Here is a 15704-nt window from a genome sequence, read left to right on the forward strand (position 1 = left end):
GTATAGGTCCTTTACCTTTTTGTTGATTTATTCCAAATATTTGATTTTTTTTGTTTCGATAATAAAAGGGATGGTTTTTTTGATTTCTTCTTCTTCAGATTTGTTGTTTTGTATAGGAAGGCTACTGACTTTTGCGTGTTGATTTTGTATCCTGCCACTTTACTGAATTGATTGATGAGTTGAATTAGTTTTTCTGTGGAGATTTTGGGGTTCTCTATGTATATTATCATATCATCTGCAAATAGTGATAGTTTGACTTCTTCTTTTCCTATTTGGATTCCTTGGATGTCTTTCTCTTTGTCTTATTGCTCTGGCTAGGACTTCCAGTATTATATTGAAAAGCAGTGGTGAGAGTGGACATCCTTGTCTGTTCCAGATCTTAATGGAATTGCTTTTAGCTTTTCACCATTGAGAATGATACTGGCTGTTGGCTTGTCATAGATGGCCTTTATGATGTTGAGGTATGCTCCTTGTATCCCAAGAATTTCAAGGGCTTTTATCATGAATGGGTGTTGCACTTTGTCGAAAGCTTTCTCAGCATCTATTGATATTATCATATGGTTATATTTCTTTTTGTTGATGTGTTGGATAAGTTGATTGATTTTCGATGTTAAACCATCTTGTGCCCCTGGAATGAATCAACTTGGTCGTGGGTGAATTATCTATGGATACATTGTTGGATTCTGATAGCTATTTTATGAGGATTTTTGCTCAGTGTTCATTAGGGAGATTGGCATGTAGTTTTCCTTTTTGTGTTGTCCTTATTCGGTTTGGTATTAGTAAAATATTGGGCTTCATAGAGATGTTGGTATTGTCCTTTCCTTCTCAATTTTTTGGAAGAGTTTGTGAAGGATAGGCACTAATTCGTCTCTGAATGTTTGGTAGAATTCATTTGTAATCCATCAGGTCCTGGGCTTTTGTTTGGGGAGGTTTTTGATACCATTTCAATTTCGCTAATTGTAATTGGTCTGTTTAGGTGTTCTATTTCTTCTTTATCTAGCTTTGGGTGATTGTAGAGTTGTAGGAATTTGTCCATCTCCTCTAGATTGTTGAACTTGTTTTCCATATAACTGTTCATAGTAGTTACTGATTATTTTTTGATTTCTGCTGTGTCCGTTGTGATTTTCCTCTTTCATTTCTGATCCTGTTTATTTGTGCTTCTCCCTTTTTTCCTTTGTGAGCCTGGCTAGGGGTTTGTCTATTTTATTTATTTTTTCAAAGAACCAGCTCTTGGTTTCATTGATCTTTTGGATTGTTTTTTTAGTTTCAATTTCATTTATTTCTGCTTTGGTTTTTATTATTTCTTTTCTTCTACTGGATTTGGGTTTTTTTGTTGTTTCTTTTTCTAGATCTTTGAGCTTCGAGATTAGGTTGTTTCTTTGAGTTCTTTCTTGTTTTTTGATGTGAGCTTCTATTGCTATATATTTTCCTCTTATTACTGCTTTTGCTGCATCCCATACATTTAGGATATTGGTGTCCTCCTTGTCATTCAATTCAAAGAATTTTTTAATTTCTTCTTTGATCTCCTCGTTAGTCCAGTGGTCTTCCATTAGTGTGGTTTTTAATCTCCATGAGGTAGGATAGTTCCTTGCCTTCTTTTTATGGTTATTTCTAGTTTGATGCCTTCGTGGTCAGAAAAGATGGTTGGTATGATTCAATCTTGGTGTATCTGTTGATGTTTGTCTTGTGCCCCAGTATGTGATCGATCCTGGAGAATGATCCATGTGCGCTTGAGAAAAATGTGTACTCCGTTTTTTTGGGGTTTAGTGTTCTATAGATGTCTGTTAAGCCCAAATGCTCTAGGTCCTTATTTAGAGCTTTAGTTTCTTACTTACTTTTTTTGTCTTGTTGATCTATCCATTGTTGATAGTGGTGTGTTGAAGTCTCCCACTACGTATGTGTTTTCTCTGATGTCTGTTTTCAGAGAGGACAACAGTTGTCTGATATATTTTGGTGCTCTTTCGTTTGGTGAGTATATGTTAATGAGTGTTATTTCTTCTTGAAGTATTGTCCCCTTAATCATAATGTAGTGACCATTGGGGTCTCTTTTTATTTTTTTGAGTTTGAAGTCTGTTTTATCTGATATAAGTATAGCTGTTCCTGCTTTCTTTTTTGGCCATTTGCTTGTAGGATTGTTTTCCATCCTTTGACTTTGAGCCTATTTTTATCTTTTGTAGCTAAATGTGTTTCCTGGAGACAGCAAAAGATTGGGTTTTGTTTCTTAATCCAGGCTGCAACTCTGTGTCTTTTTATTGAAGAGTTAGTCCATTTACATTTAGAGTTAATATTGATATGTTAGCATCGGTATTTGCCATTGTGTTTGTCTTTCCTTTGATTTTATTTATTTATTCTTTTAATAACTTTTTTTTTTTTTTTTTTTTTTTGGTCTTCTTTCGTTGTTATTCGTCCCTCTGAGGTTCTGGCTTTAGGATCCCTTGTAGTATTTTTTGGAGTGGGGGTTTAGTCTTAATGAAATTCCGGAGTTTCTCTTTGTCTGGGAAGGTCCATATTCTTTCTTCATGGAGGAAAGAGAGCTTTGCGGGATAGAGTATTCTTGGTTGGCATCTGTTTTCTTGGAGTCTGTTGACTATGTCCTCCACTCTCTCCTTGCCCGTAGTGTTTCTTCAGAGAAGTCTGATGTCAGCCTGATTGGTTTTCCTTTGAATGTTATCTGTCTCTTCCCTCTTGTCAGCTTCATTATTTTTTCCTTGTCCTGGATTCTTGGGAGCTTTACTATTATGTGTCTTGCTGTGTTTTTCCTTTCGTCCTGGAAGTTTGGTGTTCTTCTTGCTTCTTGTATATCAATTTTCAGCTCGTTCTTCGCATTTGGGAAGTTCTCTTCAATTATCTCCTGGAATATTTTCTCTGTTCCTACATCTTTCTCCTCTCCTTCTGGAATTCCTATAACTCTTACATTTCCTTTCCTCATGGAGTCAGATAATTCCCGAAGTCTTTCTTCATTCTTTTTCCTTCGTACTTCTCTTTCCTTTTCTGTTTTGGTTCTTTTATTTCTGTGTCTTCAAGAGTACTTATTCGTTCTTCCTTTCATCTATCCTGCTTTCATTGCTTTTCCCAGAGTTCTTTAGTTCCTCTATTAATTCTTTGATCTCCTGCATTTCTTTTACTTCCCTCTTTAGGGACTCAATTTCATTCTTCTGACCATTGTTTTCCCTCTTTAGGGACTCAATTTCCTTCTTCTGATCTATCAGTTTTTTAATCATGGCAATTTTAAATTCTCTTTCTGAAAGGCTCAGAAGTTCTTCCAAGTTGCTGTCGTTGCAATCTGGGGAGTGGTTTTCTTTTTGTGGTGTGCTTCTTTCCTGAGGAGTTGTTAGGTTGCGTGTGGTTCTTCTACTCCCTACTGTCTGTTTTCTAATTTGTCATATGCATTGGGACACTGTGTAGCTCGGACTGGGTGGCATCTTGGGTGAACTTCTCCGCTCCCCTCTGGCTCCTCCAGGAGCCATCTCTGGCTTCTGGGGCAGCTTTCTGCTGATTTTAGGCAGTTTTTACTGAAGAAGAAATGTCCCTGTTCTACAATGGCGAAGCGGGATGCAGTCCCTGCGCCTCCGGTTTCAGGCACACTCTTCTGCGCACCCGGTCTGCCCCGGACTTGGGTGCCTGCTCCCTCTGTGGGCTCAGACTGCTGGTCGGAAGGGGCCTGGCGTGGGCTAACTTCCCGGCTGGCCACTGGGTCCTCTAGAAGCCTTCTGCCCTTTTCAAGCAGTCTTAAGAAATTTCCTGTTCTATGGGGTGTTAGTGACTTTTTTTTTCTGGTCGCTAGGTGGCGCCAGAGATCTCTCCTATTGTCCTTGGGGGGCTGTTTTTCGCCCCCCCCCCACCCCGTGGGACAGGGAACAGAGCGGGAATGGTAGGGTAAACCTCAACAGCTTTGGGGTGCTGTGTCTGCCTTGTGCCCCACCGTCGTGGAGAACCCACGCCCCAAATTTCGTGCCCCGGGTCTCAGTTCAAAGCCCTCAGGTCCAGGACGCGGGCTGTAGCCCAGTTCAGTGGCGCAGGAATGGCGCCTTTTGCACCCCGCTCCCGTGCCTGGGCGCCTGGTTCCTGCTCACTCAGGGAGGGACTTTCACCCCCGTGAGGGCCTCCGCGTGTCTCCCCGCAAGCCTAGGTCGCAGGCGCGGGGACCTGGGCAGTGGCGATCCTGGTCTGCACTTGCTTTTCAAGCGCGCCGCTTTCCCGCGCAAGCTCACCGGCAGCCCGGGCTGTGTGCGCGTCTCCCGGGGTCTTTGTTCTTCTCTAATGGTGCCCGGAGCCGTTCGCTCACCGCCGCGGCGGATCCTGCAGGGTTCTCCACAGCTCCCGTTCACAGGGTGTGGTGGCTGCAATAGTTCCTTTCCACTCACAGTCCCGCTTGCTGCATCGTTTGTTCTTGTTGGTCGTTTTGGTTTGTTGTTTCCTTCCTCTCTGCCGGTCGGAGAGTGCCGCCTCTGTGGGCGGGGGAGGGGAGCAGGGTTCTGCGCTTCCCTCCCTTCTGGTCCTCTTTTATGGCCACTTTCTTCTTCGGGCAGTTTGCTGGAGTCACCCGTTTATCTTCCGTGTCCCGGTTCTCACTGGGACCTGCCGCTTTTCCTCCCTATTCACTTTTTTTAATGGGAGATCTTACTCGCAGCGTCTCCTCGCCGCCATGTTGCTCCGCCCCCTGAATATTGTTTTAAAATGTAGGCTACCGCTATAAATTCAGGATGGTAGTTGTGTATAAATTAGTTTATACTTTATGGTCATGTTTCTGCATAATGAAAGTTAGTGTATATTACTTGTCCACATTTAAAGGAAAATACTCATTTGCCAGTGAAAACTAAAAATATATTCATGTTTTTATCTTTGTTGTGGAAACAACATATTATCATAGATGTTTTAAAAAATATTTTGTGATTTGAAATGTATGTTTAATTTTTTATTATGAATGTCAAATGTAGAATTTTAGAGTTACTAAAAATGGTTACCCTAAATTAATACAAAATATCTAGTATACATTTATTTTTGTTTTATTATGGTGTTTTCATTATTTTAGTAACTCTAAAATTCACTTGCCATGGTAAATACCAATCAGAATGAAAAGCTGCAGTCTTTAAGAATAAAATAACCATAAATTTTACCACAGGTTCATAATACATTACTGATAACCTGCCTATAAATTAGAAACAGCTACATTTGACCATTTAAGCTTAAAGCATAATATCTTTCTCTCATACTAAATATATATTGATTTATAATTCCTTACAACATTGTTGTGAGTCTGTTATTAATGTATGTGGTCGTTGCTCTTTAAAGTTTTGATGATGTTAATAATTTAGAAAAGGTACCAGAAACACTTGAACTCAATTTTTCTACCATGTGATTGTTTCAATAAAAACAGATAAGCAGGTACTGGTAGTTAGAAATCCAGAACACTAAGGCAGAGACAGTGCTTTTCTGCAATTTCATGCAGCTTGTAACAATGATTACTAGATTTTTAAGAGCTCTGGTCTTGAGTCAGTACCTGACTGTCATCTTAAAAATTGTTTAAGAATTGTTATCATAGGGCCTCCCCGGTGGCGCAGCGGTTGAATGCTGGGTTGCAAAGCAGCCCGCGGCCTCTGCAGCGCCAGTTCAATCCCCGGCTGCTCCCGACCACCGGAGGAGGGTCCCACATGGCGCGCAGACCTCTCCTGCCGCCCGCTGCTCCCCTCAGCAGTGTACTTCGGTCCTTCTGCCTGCTCTGCTCCCTGCTCTGGCTCTGGTGAATTCTCTCACCCTCCCGCGCTTCTGACTGTACCCAGTGCTTGTATGTATGTATGTATGTATGTATGTATGTATGTATAAATAAATAAATAAGTTTAAAATATTTTTTAAAAAGCTATCATAAATCCACCATCCTAAGACAATACATGTAATTAAAAGCTTTGAAAAATAATTGAATATTCATAGTCTTATAGATGTTTCTCAGATAGAAAGAAACATAAACTTTTTGCATGTAATTTCATTTTTTTGTGCCACTATGATTTTGGTAGTTTATGCCATTGTACTAATCATTTATCATTAGTTCTCCACAGTGTAAAGCAGGAGTCCCAAAGTTAAATATTAGTTTATCGTGTATACACAGTTATATAAAATTTTTCAGAAGAATTTTTGTTGTTCAGTTAGAGTAAATCTCCTTTGAAAATCTGTACACAATCTATCTACTTGTTTACTGACATATCCCACCTACACACTAGAAATATTCAGTGACTACAGTTTGGTAATTTATATTTTTATTTAAAATCCTTTTTTTAAGCTTTAATGGGGAATGACACTGGTATTTCTAATACTTAGTCTTTCTTCATGTGTACTTTCTCGCCTTGTTTAGCTCGAACATGCAAAAGTTACACAGACAGAGTTGATGCGTGAGTCATTCAGACAGAAACAAGAAACGACAGAGTCTCTTAAGTGCCAAGAAGAACTCCGAGAGCGCCTTCATGAGGAGTCCAGAGCAAGAGAACAGCTGGCTGTGGAGCTCAGTAAGGCTGAAGGTGAGCATCACCTTGCCATGGGTATCTGAGGGTGGAGAAATTTCAAGAATAAAGTAGAGATTTTGATGTAAGCTCTGTTTGGAAACTACCAGTCAACTCTAATTTAGAGACAAAAGAAAAGTAATTGTAGTTTGTCTTCAAAGTTCCCCCATGCAAGCTTAAGGCTATTTTTACATATAAATGTACTTACTAGAATTACTAAAATTAAAATTTTAGAAACTAAAGAAGTGGATGATGGTGAGTTATCATAAATCCACCATCCTAAGACAGTGATTGTAATTAAAAGATAAGGAAACTGAAATGAAGATATGCTAATAATTTGTTTAAGGCCTCCATTAATTGGTGTTGCCAGACTCTCAGCAGCTAAAGCCCCATGCTCTTTATATTCTACCATGCTGTTGTCAGGGTTAGTCTTCTAGAATCACATGAAATACCAACTTTCTCTTTTATATTTAAAATGTGATTTAATTAACAACCATCTGAATAAGTTTTTATCTGTTTAATACAGTGAGTTATACCTATATAATGTTGTAATGTATTAGTATAGCAAAAGAGTAGAAACTTCAGGGCCTCCCTGGTGGCAAAAGGGGTTAAGCACAGAAGCTGTGTGCAGCCTCTGCCACAGGAATTCGATTCCTGGCTGGCCAAAGAGCTAACCCACATGGCGCAGCAGACCTCTCCTATCTCACCCATTGCTCCCCTCAGCAGTGTATTTCAATAGATCCACCTGTTCTGCTCCCCACTCTGTATCTGGTGAATCCTCTCACCCTCAGCACCTCTGGCTAACACCCCTGTTCTTGTGCGCATAAAAAAATAAATTTTAAAAAAAGAATAGAAAATTCTGAGGAATTTCATATTTAGGTACACTGGTTAACAAAAAACATCGGATCAAAATAGTTGCTGTCATTCAGTTAAGAGTTTTATTAAGTTAAAATAATTTAACGTTTTTCTAACAGTACTCCTTTTGTTGTTTATATTAAAATGTGGCAAAATTTGAAGTACGTGGGCCTCCCCGGTGGCGCAGTGGTTGAGCGCTGGGTTGTGAAGCTGCCCGCAGCCTCTGCAGCACCGGTTCGATCCCCGGTTGCTCCCCAGCCACCGGAGGAGGGTCCCACATGGTGCGCAGACCTCTCCTGCCGCCCACTGCTCCCCTCCGCAGTGTACTTCGGTCCTTCTGCCTGTTCTGCTCCCCAATCTGGCTCTGGTGAATTCTCACCCTCCCGCGCTTCTGACTATACCCAGTGCTTGTATAAATAAATAAAAATAAATCAAAAAAAAATTTGAAGTACGTAATAACCTTGTACCTATTTATTTTATAGGTGTTATTGATGGTTATACAGATGAAAAAACTCTTTTTGAAAGGCAAATTCAAGAAAAAACTGATATAATAGATCGTCTTGAACAGGAGTTGTTATGTGCAGGGAATAGATTACAAGAATTGGAAGGAGAACAACAGCAAATCCAAGAAGAAAGAGAATTGTTGTCCAGACAGAAGGAAGCTATGAAAGCAGAGGCAGGTCCCGCTGAACAGCGTATGTGTTTTATGAAATATTTCTTAAAAGTTCACCATTGCTTTCTTTCCCTTTTACTATTGTTACTTTATATATGTAGGGATTTAAAAAGTATTAAAAAATCTACTTTATTGGTAAATGTCTTACTAGCCAACCTTGTCAAATCAGAAGTTTTTTTCTTTTTTCCTTTGGCAGATGTTAATAGGAAAAGAGTAATTCTTTTATCTTCAAACCTCTGCCTCAAGGGAAAGCTGCATATGATGAGATATTTTTCAAATTGTGTAAAGTTTAGTTCTTTTAAATAACAGACAGCAAAAATTGGATCGAAGAACCAAGAGTACTGATCTGGCACTAGTAGTGAGCAGCAGGTGGGGGTGGAAGAATAGGATAGTTTGAAAACATCTAATTTAACTTAAATGGGAGTTCAAAGGAGTTCAAACCATAAACATTTACAAATAATAACCATTTAATCTTTCCTTAAATGAGAATTTAGGTAATACCTTGAGGTAAACATTGTTTAACAGTGAAAAATATATGTCAGTTTTTGTAACTGTAAAACTTTAAATGTTTTTTATCAGATCCTCTCACTTTTCTATTACACTTGCAGTTGAAATTGTAAATGTGTAGTTTCACTAATTTTATTGATTTAGAAATATAACGTATATCTTTGTAATATGGTAAAGTTCTGGTTGCTAATATTTGACACATTTTCAGAGCTGTAATTTTTAATGTGGAAAGTATATGTTTCATACTGGAATATATGTCATATTCAAGGAATACTGCAATGTCTCAAAATGTTACCAAAGATGATAATAATTTCAACTTTTACTTCTAATTCTCTGTGTGTGTGTGTGTGTGTGTGTGTTACCCTATTTTAGGAAATAGATGACATGTAAATTATAATATTTTCTGTGTGTGTATGTTTTTTTTTCCTATTCTTATAGGACTAGTAAATGCTGCAGTCGATGCAGCACCTGAAGCAGGTGTGTTTATACAATTGCATGGCCAATCTTTGGGTGGTAAACTTACAACTCCAAAAATTGGATGATCCTTGAATTTTCAGTTAACTAACACATCTAATTTTGCAATTTTGCTGTTGTGTTTCTTTCTTACAGTTTTACTCTCTAACAAGACTTACTTTACATAAAAATACATTTTCATATTTGAAATTAACTAATACAATGACCATCATCATCTTATATCTTTTTCCACAAAGCTTAAAGCCATCTTAAATTTTTTTATTTTTATTTTTTTTTAAGATTTATTTATTTATACAAGAACTTGAGTACAGGTCAGAGGCATGGGAGGGCGAGAGAATTCACCAGAGACAGCGGGGAACAGAATAGGCAGATGGACCGAAAACACTGCTGAGGGGAATAGTGGGCGAGACAGGAGAGGTCTGTCACACCATGTGGGTTTCTCCCTAGCCAGCCAGGAATTGAACCCATGCTGCAGAGGCTGCAGACAGCTTCACAGAGCAGTGCTCAACCCACTGCGCCACTGGGAAGGCCCCCATCTTGAATTTTTTAAAGAAAATATTGGTTTATTAAAACATTTTTTGTCATAATAAATGTTGAATACCTAGAACTATATTGAAAATCCTCTTTCTGAATCAGAAAATATATAAGATGATGGTATAACTAGCATCAATGAAATTTAGTAAAATAAAGAGACTTTCTGGGTGATTTGCTTTTATGTTAACATCTAAATTAGTATTGTTTTAAAAGGAAAGCTATTTTGTATAGATTCCTAGTCCTGAGTAAAGTGTAGGCAGACCACTCAAAATAAAAACTCTAGGGTTGTGTTCAATAATCAGAGGATTATTTTGCTTTGCTATGTACACTTTATTATTCTATTATTAAGGTTAATAGTAATGGGTAACACTTATATAGTGCTTGCCATACCCTAGGCACTATTTCTTACATATATTAACTCACTGGATCCCCACAATAACTCTTAAGAGATCAGTACTATTACTATTCCCAGTTTAAATATAAGGAAAGACATTGGACATAAGAGGCACAAACTAGAATTTGAACCCATAATCTCTGTTCTTAAGCACTAAACCACATTGCTTCTCCTACTTGCCAGTTTTCCCTTGAAATTCATACATGTGAGCATGTAAGACTAACTCAGGAATATGGATCTCATGAGGAGTGACACTAACAAGAAATTCTAATTGCAATTGTATTCATTTTTCTGTAACTCTTGTTTTGGTTAAAGATTTACAGTATTTGATCTTCATGTGTTTTGTGTATGCATATAAAAGTGACTTTATGGGTTTGGAATGAATTGCTTTTTGCCTGAGGTGAGTTTTTCCTGTTGTTGAATTTAATTAGACTTTGTTATTTTCATCAGAGTAAGGATAGGTTTTTGTTGTTTACTATGCTTTCATAAAAATACTCCTTGTAGGAAGACATTCTTTTTATTAATTTGATATAATTTTGTTGATAGTAGCCTGCTTACCTATGTTAGGAATGTTATTTTGATATTTGCATATGAGTATTTTTCTTTTTTACATGTTCTTTAAATAAAACTCAGACTCTTATTATTTTGAGGGTAAATTTAAACATAGTTATGGGTATTTTCACTAGTATAACATCATTAATTGCCATTTAACAGTATATTTTTGCATTTATAAACAGAATTACTACAAGAAACTGAAAAACTAATGAAGGAAAAACTAGAAGTACAATGTCAAGCTGAAAAAGTACGCGATGACCTTCAAAAACAAGTGAAAGCTTTAGAAATAGATGTCGAGGAACAAGTCGGTAGATTTATAGAACTGGAACAGGAAAAAAACGCTGAACTTACGGATTTAAGACAACAAAACCAAGCACTAGAAAAGCAATTAGAAAAAATGAGAAAATTTTTAGATGTAAGTATTCTTAATTTGAATATTGAATGCTGCATGTGCTACATTTTGAATTTTAAATTATGAAGAGATTCTTGAATTCTTAAGTTTTCTTCTCTAAATTCTATCATTTAATTGGAAAATTACGTTCTAAATTACATTCTGATGTTTATTATGTAGTTATCAAAATTAAAAGCAATACAGACATAATATGAATGAACCCTACCAGTTATTGTTTCCAAATTCAAAGTTAAGAAACTTGACAGTTTTTCCTTTACCCAGCTGCCAAAGCAGGTGAAGAGTTAATTGGCTTCATCTGTGAAAGTTACACATGCAGTGTCCATCCATGGAAACCAGACTGGAGCAGTTGTCATACTGTTGTTACTCTTTTAAAAAGACATTAAATCTCTTACTTAAACGTGCATTTTCTTCATTGGGCTTTTCATTCAGATCTGCTCTTCACAATGCAGAGGCTGATTCTTATACATTTTGTAATTGTTAGACTTAAATTAGGATGAAAGAAATTGACTCACCATTTTGTTCTACTTATTTTGTTTAATAACTAACAGAGGAATGCATCCTTTGTTCCAAAAAAAAATTAATTTTCAAGTTTTTTTCATTCTTTATTTCACATTATTTAAAAAATTAATGTACCTCAAATATTTAAATGCTTATTTTTGTTAAAGAACTCAAATAAGCTACATATCATACAAAAAATGTATTTTTAAAACATTTTTTGGTTTGAATTATTCTATAGTCTTCAGTTCTTTGCCTTTAAAGCAAAGCTATGCTGGTAACTAATAAGAAATAATACTTCAATATATATTCATTCATTTATTATTATTACTATTATTAAACTTCAGGAGCAAGCCATTGATAGAGAACATGAGAGGGATGTATTTCAACAAGAAATACAGAAATTGGAACAGCAACTTAAGGTCATACCTCGATTCCAGCCTATCAATGAACATCAAACTAGAGAGGTAAAAACTTTACTGATATTATTTACCTAATAGTAGTTTGTATATTATGTGAAAAATAAGGTTCATATCATGAAACAGTCCAAAGAAATCCTATTGTATATAAATCTTCAAAATTATTAAAGTAAATGTTCTTAACCATGAGAAGGTTCTTGAAACCCTAAAAATTATTTTTATTGATTGAAATTGAGAATGTTTTCCATTTCATTCATCTTCTAATAGTGCCTAATAACTCTCCTGCCCTTTTCTCTATTCCCATTCCTAGCACAACTGATCAGAAGGGTTTTCTGTATCCATTCTTTACTTCCCTGTCTCTCGTTCTTTTCTCGGTCCACTCTAGTGAAGTTTCTAACCCCCTATCACAGTCAGGATTCCTAGTCTCTCTCTGTTTCACTGAAATTTTTTATAAAGGTTTTCCACAGCTTCATGTCTATGTCCCATAATCACCTCTTCATCATCCTTGGCCATTAGAGAGATTCATTACAACTTTCTTTTTGAAACACCTTCTCTTCCCTTGTATGATACACCTACTACTTTGGTCTCTTTTTCTAGTCCTTGTTTCTCCTCTACCCAAAATAAATGAAGGCATGCTTCCAGGAATTTGTCTTGGGTACCCTTTTCTTCTGGATTTATGTTTTCTTCCCATACAGTCATATATAAATTACTCAACTTTCATTTCTCCAATCCTGACATATCTGTTGACCTTAGATTTGACTATTCAGCTGCCCGTTTTATATCACCACTTGATTTCACAAAAAAAATGTTCAAAAGCAGGCCTTTGCTTTCTCACTAGCCCCCACCAAAGAAAGACTAGAAAAAAAACTTGATACTTCTTCATTTCAGTAAATTCTGTAACATCGCTACCTTCCTCATTGCTGAGACCTAGAATTCCTTGATTCTGCTTTTTCTCAACCCCTCTTCCCAACCCATTGGTCAGTCATGTTCACTGTCTTCTTATTTTTCCATTTTCAATCATCATCCTAAATCCTAACTGTCATCATCGTTTACCCGGATGATTATGGTAGCCCCCTAAGCATTCTGTCTGTTTCTACTTTTTCACCCTAACTATTCATTTTCCTTATAAGGAAACATCACAGAACTCCATATTTTCCAAATGAATTCTGCATGATCAAAGGACAATTCATTGTATAAATTGCTAAAAATGACTTGTGATGGTTATAAAGAGATTGTAGTTGGAGTTAGATCATTATTTTCTAACTATCTGACAATAGATATGTCCCAGTTTAGATCATCATTTTCTAGCTATCTGACAATAGATATGTCCCTTTCTAAAATTTGTTTACTCATTTCTAAACTATAGAATGTAATAGGACCCATCTCTTCGGCGTATTGGACTGGTACTAAGTAAACACTTTACCTGTTCTGAAAATTTTTATTTCTATCGAATTTTATAGTGTACAATTTCTGTGAAGTTTACTCCATTTCATTTTTCTTAGAAGAATTCCAGGATATGAAACATCTGTAAACTCATTGCAGGAAAATATTACCCCATTCTCATTGAGAGAAGTAATCTTATGTAGAACAGCCTTATCTTCTAGAGCAGTGGAAAGTTACCCTTGCCCACAGAGATTGTAGTTACTGGCCTTCTGCTTAAAAAACATATTTTTGGTTTTTGAAAAATAATTCCTATTTGTTGAAACTTGAAAGAAATGTTAAGCTCTAGAACTTACTGTCATTTCCTATTATTTGTCTTCATATATTTGGAAACGTCTGACCTGTGTCATTCATGAAACTTCAAGAAACTATCAAGGATATGTATATTTGATTTCCTCCCAGACCATCACATTCCATTTGTTCTCTCCCTACCTTGCTATAATTGATTCCCCAGCTTCAGATTTTCTCAAGTTCAAAAAAAAAAATCTTTGTTTAAAGTATACTATGCCGGGGTCTCCCCGGTGGCACAGTGGTTGAGCACTGGGTTGCGAAGCTGCCTGCAGCCTCTGCAGCGCCGGTTCGATCCCCGGCTGCTGGCGAGGGTGCCACATGGCGCGCAGACCTCTCCTGCCGCCTGCTGCTCCCCTCAGCAGTGTACTTCGGTCCTTCTGCCTGCTCTGCTCCCCGCTCTGGCTCTGGTGAATTCTCTCACCCTCCCGCGCTTCTGACTATACCCAGCGCTTGTATAAACAAATAAATAAATAAATCGTTTTTAATAAATAAATAAATAAAGTATACTATGCCGGGCCTCCCTGGTGGTGCAAGGGGTTAAGATGTAGCCTACGAAGCTGTCCACAGCCACTGCATCACTAGTTCGATCCCCAGCCAGGAAGCTGCCCACTTGGTGCAACAGACCTTTCCTGCCTCGCCCAATGCTCCCCTCAGCAGTGTATTTCAGTAGATCCGCCTGTTCTGCTGCCCACTCTATCTCTGGTGAATCCTCTCACCCCCATCACCCCTCACCTGTTCCCCAGTTCTTGTATGCATAAATAAATAAATCTTTAAAAAAAAATAAAGTACACTATGCTACTTTGTTTTTTTTTTGTTTGTTTGTTTGGTTGGTTGGTTTTTTTATTTATACAAGCACTGGGTACAGTCAGAAGTGCGGGAGGGTGAGAGAATTCACCAGGGCCAGAGTGGGGAGCAGAGCAGGCAGAAGGACCGAAGTACACTGCTGAGGGGAGCAGCGGGTAGCAGGAGAGGTCTGCGCACCATGTGGGACCCTCCTCCAGTGGCCGGGGAGCAGCCAGGGATTGAACCGGTGCCGCAGAGGCTGCGGGCAGCTTTGCAACCCGGTGCTCAACCACTGTGCCACCGGGGAGGCCCTATGCCATTTTGTTTTACTGGTTTTGCTTTCTTTTTTTTTTTTTTTTTTAAAGAGGCATGTATTTTATTTATTTATTTGTTTGTTTGTTTATACATGCACTGGGTACAGTCAGAAGCGCGGGAGGGTGAGAGAATTCACCAGAGCCAGAGTGGGGAGCAGAGCAGGCAGAAGGACCGAAGTACACTGCTGAGGGGAGCAGCGGGCAGCAGGAGAGGTCTGCGTGCCATGTGGGACCCTCCTCCGGTGCCGGGGAGCAGCCGGGGATCGAACCAGCACTGCAGAAGCTGCGGGCAGCTTTGCAACCCAGCGCTCAACCGCTGCGCCACCGGGGAGGCCCGGTTTTGCTTTTTTTCCCTTGACTTTACTCCAAATCTTAATCTACCCATTATTGTTAAAGTTGCTCTTAGTGGCATTTTTACCGTCATCCCTGAAACTGTAATTATAGGTTCCATGTTATATATTTATAATTATATGCATTTCTTTTCATGTTTTGAGGAATAGTATTTTTATTTACTTTCAAAGTAATATATATTTAGTAAAAAATATGTATTTTTGAGTACTTGTTACATGCTTAGTACTCTGCTCAGTACTTTATATGATTTATTAAATGATTCTCACAAATATGGTAATAATATTAAGCCCATTTTGTGGATGAGGAAATAGTGGGGGGGCTGTTTGTTGTTAAATTGCTTTTATTAATTGAAGTAACATTGGTTTACAACACTGTACATAATTTAGGGATATAGATGCACACCTCCTGAGATGTATGTCACTGCACCACACCCACCACTAAAGCACCTATAGTCCTTTACCATAGACCATTGGGCCCTCCCCTCCCTACTTTGTTTCTACCTCCACTTACCCTCTCTAGAAGCCTCAATTCTACAGTCTAGGATTTGTTCTGGTTTAGTTTTGTTAATTCCTTTGTTTTGGGATAGTATCATTTTTAAATAATTTCCCTAAAGTATCACACTGAAATTAGTTGGAATTCCTTTTTTTCTTATCATTGGATTGCTTACTTTGGTAGGTTTTCTCTTCATTCTCATTTCTCTTCATCACACTAAATTC

At 37.9% G+C, this 15704-nt stretch overlaps 1 protein-coding gene across 8 annotated transcripts in view; it reads left to right on the forward strand.

Annotated features, from left to right (window-relative positions):
• Positions 1-15704, forward strand: part of AKAP9 (A-kinase anchoring protein 9) — a 147780-nt gene that overhangs the window by 94268 nt on the left and 37808 nt on the right. For 6 of the 8 annotated variants that reach the window (XM_037507644.2, XM_054692324.1, XM_054692322.1 and 3 more), the window contains 5 exons: positions 6347-6509; positions 7829-8041; positions 8965-9003; positions 10666-10898; positions 11738-11857. In XM_037507644.2, coding sequence (XP_037363541.1) covers positions 6347-6509; positions 7829-8041; positions 8965-9003; positions 10666-10898; positions 11738-11857 — 768 coding nt within the window. The remainder of the gene's footprint in view (positions 1-6346; positions 6510-7828; positions 8042-8964; positions 9004-10665; positions 10899-11737; positions 11858-15704) is intronic. The other 2 variants (XM_037507653.2, XM_037507673.2) reach the window with 1 other exon arrangement.

This window comes from Talpa occidentalis, unplaced genomic scaffold, assembly GCF_014898055.3.
Source record: "Talpa occidentalis isolate TD23 unplaced genomic scaffold, MPIMG_talOcc4v2.1, whole genome shotgun sequence".
Lineage (NCBI taxonomy): Eukaryota > Metazoa > Chordata > Mammalia > Eulipotyphla > Talpidae > Talpa > Talpa occidentalis.